The sequence below is a fragment of the Poecilia formosa genome, unplaced genomic scaffold, assembly GCF_000485575.1.
Source record: "Poecilia formosa unplaced genomic scaffold, Poecilia_formosa-5.1.2 Scaffold291, whole genome shotgun sequence".
Lineage (NCBI taxonomy): Eukaryota > Metazoa > Chordata > Actinopteri > Cyprinodontiformes > Poeciliidae > Poecilia > Poecilia formosa.
The window spans coordinates 584891-591659 of NW_006800230.1; the positions used below are offsets into that span (position 1 = coordinate 584891).

The window sequence follows — 6769 nt, forward strand, 5'->3', positions numbered from 1 at the left end:
ACTGAAGCTATTGGAAACTCATTTATTATTATTATTATTATTATTATTATTGTTGTTGTTGTTGTTGTTGTTGTTGTCATTTATTTATTTATTTTCTTTTTCTTTTATTTACCTATTTATTTTGGTTATTATTTTTCTTTTGTTGTTGTTGTTGTTTTTTACCAGTTATGTATAATCTCGTTTGTTCCTTTTTTCCACTTATGTGTGTGGGGGGTTTTTTAAGCACCCTATTCTACTTTTCTTCAAGTTCATATCTGATATCGATGCCACATTTCTTATGCTGTTAATGCAAAAAGATAAAATAAAGAAAAAACATTTACGCGGCACCGTTTGGCTTTGCGTGCTGTTTCCAGTCGGAACTATTTTGGTAACGCTCCGCCGGTGGTGCGACACTCCAAGCGCAGCTGGATCTGCTTACCCCCTCTGCTCTGAAACATTGCGGGTATTTCTACCTGCTGGAGGGATGTTGGGGCGACAGTCGATTTTATGAGACTCAGTGACTAAACTACAGTCATGTGTTCTATTTATCGTATTTGTTTGTTTGTTTGTTTGTTTGTTTGTTTTTGCAAATGTTTATTTCAAGACAACCGCGCTCGTAATGTCCGCTTTTATCAAATAATAAGTTATTAAACTTAGGTTTTTGGGTCATGTAAAAGAAAAATGGTTCCTTTAAAGCGGAGGAAAGTCGCCAACTCGGGCACTCTGAACGCTGGCACACACAATAGCGCAGCAACACAGCCAAACAAGTTCCCTCAAGTTATTTTATTCTTATTGGAAAGGAAAATGGGAGCCAGTCGAAGAGCTTTTCTCTCTCAACTCGGACGGAGGAAAGGATTTCAAGTGGAGGAACTGTTCAGGTGAGGGAACACGCACTGACGGTGACAAGAAATAAAATAGACAACTTTCTATACTAATTTAGTGCATTGAAAAGGTATTCATATTTTACATTTTGACTAGTCGAACTTCAATAGACCAACACAAAGTAGAACATTGATATAAAATTTAATGAATAAAATATTTTCAGCTGCAACTTGTCAGGACAACGATATTTACTGGCTTTTATGGACGCGTGACGATGTCTTTGAGAGGGCAAACTTTTATTATTATGTCATTATTAACATTATAATACTAATAATATACTAATTGAAAATGGACTCGGAAAGATAACAATATTATTGTTTATTGCAATAATTTCTGGAACAACTTATATCGTCTGGCAAAATTTGTTATTGTGACAGAGGAAACCAATTTTGTATGCCAAAAAAGTGGCAGGTTTTTACTTTCCAGCAGAAAAGTGAAACGTTTTTCATCAAAGCATGTTTTATGAGTTACAGCGGTCAAAGTCTAATTGACTATCGTGGTAAGACCTGTAAATTGACCTCCACAGCAGGTCTCAATTCAATCTGACTTATTATTATTTAGCAAAGAAAGAGAGGATGAGGACCTTTAGGAGGACCCTAAAGGTTTACAACTGCAATTAGTGGCACGAACACAAAATATTAAAACAAATTCAAAACCTTTCACATTTTTACTGACAAATAAAATAGAAAACCATACACAAATATCATTCTACATTAAAATGAAGCATTAATTTGTGTCAGCCTGTCTCCAGTTTGTGGTTGTGAGATGAAAACCGGTTTTCACCCCACAGTAAAAACGTGACGCACGTTATCTGTGAGAGCAACACTGCACAGGAGGCCAGGATGTGGCTGGAGGCTCAGGGAGCAGGGCAGGCAGGGCGCCACCTGCTGGACGTCAGCTGGTACACAGAGAGCATGCGTGATGGACACCCAGTGGAGATACTGGACAGGCATAAGCTACAGGTGCAACAACATTTTCATAAATGCTCAGTTTGTGGATGAAAGCATTATTTAGGTCATCTTGTAACAGACGGGAAGAAATGATTACAATAGGTTGATGCAAACATGTTGTCCAGATAAATTGGACAAATAAATATTTCAAAAATTCAGTTACCTATAACATTAAAATTATTTATATTAGCAAACACCTGGTGGAACTGTCCATCTGTTGAGCTCATGACAGGAGCTACTTCTCAGAGCAACACTGGCAAAAAAACTTTATTAAAGTGTCAATAAAGGAGCCATGTTGTGAGGACTTCCTGAAGGCGGAACTTCAAATAGAGCAGGAGTTTCTTAAAGAGACAGAGGCCCAATTTCAAGGTGTTAAATTGCAAAGTCAAATTTCTTTTAAGTCGTATCTCTTATGTACAACAATTTGTAGGTAACAGTTCCCTGACTGTGCTATGAAATGGACTCTTTTGCCTGGAAACACAAAATACTGCCTCTTTAATATGTTGGTCGTGTGTTTTTCAGGAGTTTGCAGTGAATGACTCTGAGGTTACTCCCTTCACCGTTCCCAGCTACGCCTGTCAGAGGAGGAGCACCCTGGAAAACCACAACGCTGTCCTGACTGTAGGCACCTGCCCTCAGCTAACTCAGGTCATGTGACTGTTTCCTGAAATCTCCATGTCACATCAGAGCTGTGTTGTGTTTTTTTTGTTGTTGTTGTTGTTGTCTCAGGATGCTCTGTCGCTTCTGGCTGAAAACGCAGAGCTGAGCGACGAGGACGGCCGAGGCGTGGCGTTCCGCAGGGCGGCCGCCGTGTTGAAGGCACTTCCCTCCGCTGTCACTAATATGTCCCAACTCACAGGCCTGCCCTGCCTGGGAGGACACTCACTCAGAGTAATCAAAGTCAGTGGATGGGTTTGTTTTTATTTCTTTCTAAATGAATAGAACTGATTTTACCATCTCTTATTCCTGCTGTTTTTCAGGACATTTTGGAGAACGGAACATCAAGTGAAGTTGAATCCACTAAGGAGTCTGAGCGGTTCAAAGCATTAAAGGTGTGTCAGCGTATGGAAATGAAAATGGCACTTTTTGATGGATAACTTAGTCTGCTGAAGAACTGTTTTCAAATAAAACGTCATGCTTATGTCTGTGAAAAGCCTGCAATTGTGATTTTAATGTTTTCTTATCAGCTCTTTGTAAAGCTGTATATATTATGGTTCGTATTTTGACCCTCAAGAAAAATCTGAAAGCCCAATTACAAAAGTAAAGATTTTGTTACAGATGCAATAATATTTAATATTTGTAAGTGGAGCTTTTTTATGTGTCTGGAAGAAGTGTATTATGTATATCAAGATAAAACTTTAAGTCAATATTGCTGATGCTTATTGATGTTTAAATGTTTTGGGGAATGATCAGACCTCCAAAAGGTGCTTTATTTGAAACAGGAGTAGCAAAAATTATGATAAACAATTTATCTTCACAGGGCCTTTGCATTGCTTTCATTATTTGAGCCTAATAAAATTAGCTGAATAATGCAGTTCTTTTAAAAATAAATGAGTAATACACGAAGCTGAAAACCATTAATTCAATTTAACAGTGATGTATGAGTTTTGTGTAATCATTCAACAAAATTAGCTCTACTAGTTACGCTGTACCAACCGTTTTATGGTGTGTAAATGCAGCTTCTGCTGTGCTTCAGGTGCTGACGGGTATTTTTGGAGTCGGGTCAAAGACCGCGGACCGATGGATCCGAGAGGGGATCCACAACCTGCAGCAACTGAGAGACTCGGGGCAAACGCTCAACCGTGCTCAACAAGCAGGTTTTTACTTTCTACCACTCAGGAACTGTGAACATAATTTTGTCCTGTTTTATATTTGATCCAGTGCAGCTGACATCTGACTTGATCTGGTTCTCATGGCAGATGAGCTATTTTGTGTTTTCAATTTGTTCTGTTATTCCTTAGATCTTATTTAATAAACTCTAATGGTCCTCACATCACTCCCAGACCAGAGTACAGAATATTAAGGATTAAGATTCAGAGATATTCTTATGTAACATGACTCCAAATTATTACCACTTGACACACTTTAAGTAACTTTAATTGTGTAAAAGTTACTTTTTGGAAGTTTGTATCATGTTATAATGTCATTCCCTCATCAAAAACATACCTGCAGCGTTGCCTTGATTGTTGATTCATGCAGGTTTGAGAAATCCTTTAATCTCCATGGCAACCATTCAGCTGTGCAAAATGAATGGGTGAACCTAGTCCCACCCCCGAGGGCAAAGCTCCTCCTCTTAGCTGCAGTTTCTGAGCTTCTAAGCTTCTGCATCACAGAGCAGCTCTCCCCCTCTCAGCTCCTTCAGACTAACCAGCAACAATTAGCAAACACTTGGTGTAACTGGTCATTTCAAGGCGTTAAATTATGATGTCACATTTCTTTTAAGTCATATTTAATATAGAGCTCTGGAAAAAATTAAGAGACCACTGCAAAATGATCAGTTTCTTTGATTTAATTTTTCATATGTATATGTTTGAGTAAAATGAATATTGCTCTTTTATTCTGTAAACTACTGACATCCTTCTGAAACGCCAAGCAAGAATTTAGTATTTATTTGCAGAAAATGAGAATTGGTCAAAATAATGAAAAAGATGCAGTGCCTTCAGACCTCAAATAATGCAAAGAAAACAAGTTCATGTTCATTTAGAGACAACAATACTAATGTTTTAACTCAGGAAGAGTTTAGAAATCAATGTTTGGTGGAAAAACCTGGAGGTTTACAATGGGGTTCAGGCTTCAGGTCTCTTCATTTTTTCAGAGCTGTTTATCCAGTAATTTAACAGCAACTGAACGTAACATAGTTACTGGATTGTGCTATAAAAAGTCAAACAATTGCTGCTCAAATGTTAAAGCAATTCTCCAATAATAACATCAAACATCATGCTATCCTATGCAGACGCTCAGTCTGCACTGATGAAGATTTACTCACCTGCTGGATTTACTTTTTGATTAATATGGCTAATATTTATCTGGGTCAGAGCGATCATTAAGCAGTGGACTTTCATCTTCAGATCGTCAGTTGATAATTAAATATGAAAGAAAAGCAAAACAGGAATGTTGTGACAAAAGTAACACTCAGTACCTGGTCCTGACCCAGCAGAACACTGAGTTCTACATCCTTCATCACATTATACACATTATGTGCATAATGTGTGCATCACACATGCTTCAACATGTGACAGGATTTATGTTTAACAAAATTAGGTTTCATTTTTTTCTCATTGAGACCCAATTAAGTCATTGTTTGATATGCCACCACAGATAGAAACCAGGAGACAGTGTGACAGTAGTGCAAGAGACAACAAGACTGTGGCAAAAACGAGCAAAAGTGATTGAATGCTAGCAAAGTGAAACAAATGGTAGGCCCACTGAGGAAGAGGATAATCAACAGTTGATGGCAATCAGCAACTAGGTGTGAAGTAGGCAATGCTAATAGCAAAGAACAAAAACGTTTCGCAGTGCAACAAAACAGGAATAGTGGGAAAGAAAAAAACAACAACAAAGATTTACAGAAAAACAGAACCAAGGAGAGAGATATATATAGATATATATAATTTTTTAAGTGTGGCATAAAAGCAAAAACAGAGGAAACGTGTCAAGGGGGTAAATATGTTTTCCCACAGCCCTCTATGCTGTGGTCCTGCAGGTCTGGAGCACTACGACGACATCAAGCAGCCGGTCAGCCTGGCGGAGGCTGAAGCCATCAGGGGGATTGTGGGAAGAGCCGTCGCCTCCGTCTCACCAGAGGCTCAGATTGTTCTCACAGGAGGATTCAGAAGGTCTGAAATCAGCAGCTTTATCTGATGACACCTTCGGGAGAATTTCATATCGAATACAACCTAAAAACCAAAAATGAAATCTGCACTTCAATCGGGATCATGGATATCATGGTTTTTTGTCCTAACATTTTGCTGATAAATGTACCATGGAGTATTAGGGCTGGTCTTAAGATGAAAATAAATCCGTAGTACTACAAGAATAAACGCAATATACTGAGAAAAAAGTTATATGAGAAAAAGTCATAATATGAGAATAAAGTTAAATATTACAAGAATAACATAATAATAAAACAAGAAAAAAAGCTGTAAATTGTGATATACAAAAAAAGTATTTGCTGTCATTAAAACAATCTTGAGTAATTTTATGACTTGCTTCTGGTATTTTTGTTTTATTCTGGTAATATTATGACTTTATTCATATAATTTAAAAAAAAATGAAATACTCGGTCGTATAAATGAGATGTAAACACTGTGTGTTTTGATTTTTTTCCAGGGGGAAGCTAACGGGTCACGATGTTGACTTCCTGATTACTCACCCTGAGGAGGGCAGTGAGGTGGGACTGATGCCCAAACTGGTGTCCTGGCTGGAGTCACGGGTATCATGTCATCTCCAAAATGTGCTTTTAATCTGTGACGTTATTTTTCTTTGTGCATTTCCCAAAAAATAAAAATAAAAAATAAAAAAAAATAGCAGGAGCGAATAAAGAGGTGTGAAATAAAACTACTAGCTTTGCGTTGCAGATAATTGCTATTTACTGTAGCCAATGAGTAATGTTTGCTTTGTTTGTTTTGTAGATTTAGTTTATGCTGCTTTATTGATAAGCAAACAGCCTAAAATGATTGTCGTTATGTTTAAATCCATTGTGACTTTCAGTCAAATTCTGTTAAATGTGATCAGTGGCATTTTTTTATACGGGCAGAAATTCAGAGCGGTATTGGAAATGGGTGGGTCGACCAACAAGAACTAGAAAATAATTTATGCTGAAACGATGAATCAGTTTCTACAATAATCACCAGTAATTGATTAATCATTAACTGGAGTACACAGACTTAAAAAAACAACTATTTTCTCAGAGAATAACTTACTCAGAGCAGTAATTTAGACAAAAATGCTAAAAAATT

The 6769-nt window shown here is 37.4% G+C and overlaps 1 protein-coding gene across 1 annotated transcript in view; it reads left to right on the forward strand.

The window, feature by feature from the left end:
* Window positions 1-299: 299 nt before the first annotated feature.
* polm (polymerase (DNA directed), mu) overlaps window positions 300-6769 on the forward strand; it is a 10027-nt gene continuing 3557 nt past the window's right edge. The window contains exons 1-8 of the mRNA XM_007571990.2: window positions 300-857; window positions 1652-1823; window positions 2334-2432; window positions 2541-2711; window positions 2792-2863; window positions 3508-3628; window positions 5515-5647; window positions 6141-6243. Of these exons, the coding sequence (XP_007572052.1) occupies window positions 661-857; window positions 1652-1823; window positions 2334-2432; window positions 2541-2711; window positions 2792-2863; window positions 3508-3628; window positions 5515-5647; window positions 6141-6243 (1068 nt within the window). The 5' untranslated portion in view covers window positions 300-660. The remainder of the gene's footprint in view (window positions 858-1651; window positions 1824-2333; window positions 2433-2540; window positions 2712-2791; window positions 2864-3507; window positions 3629-5514; window positions 5648-6140; window positions 6244-6769) is intronic.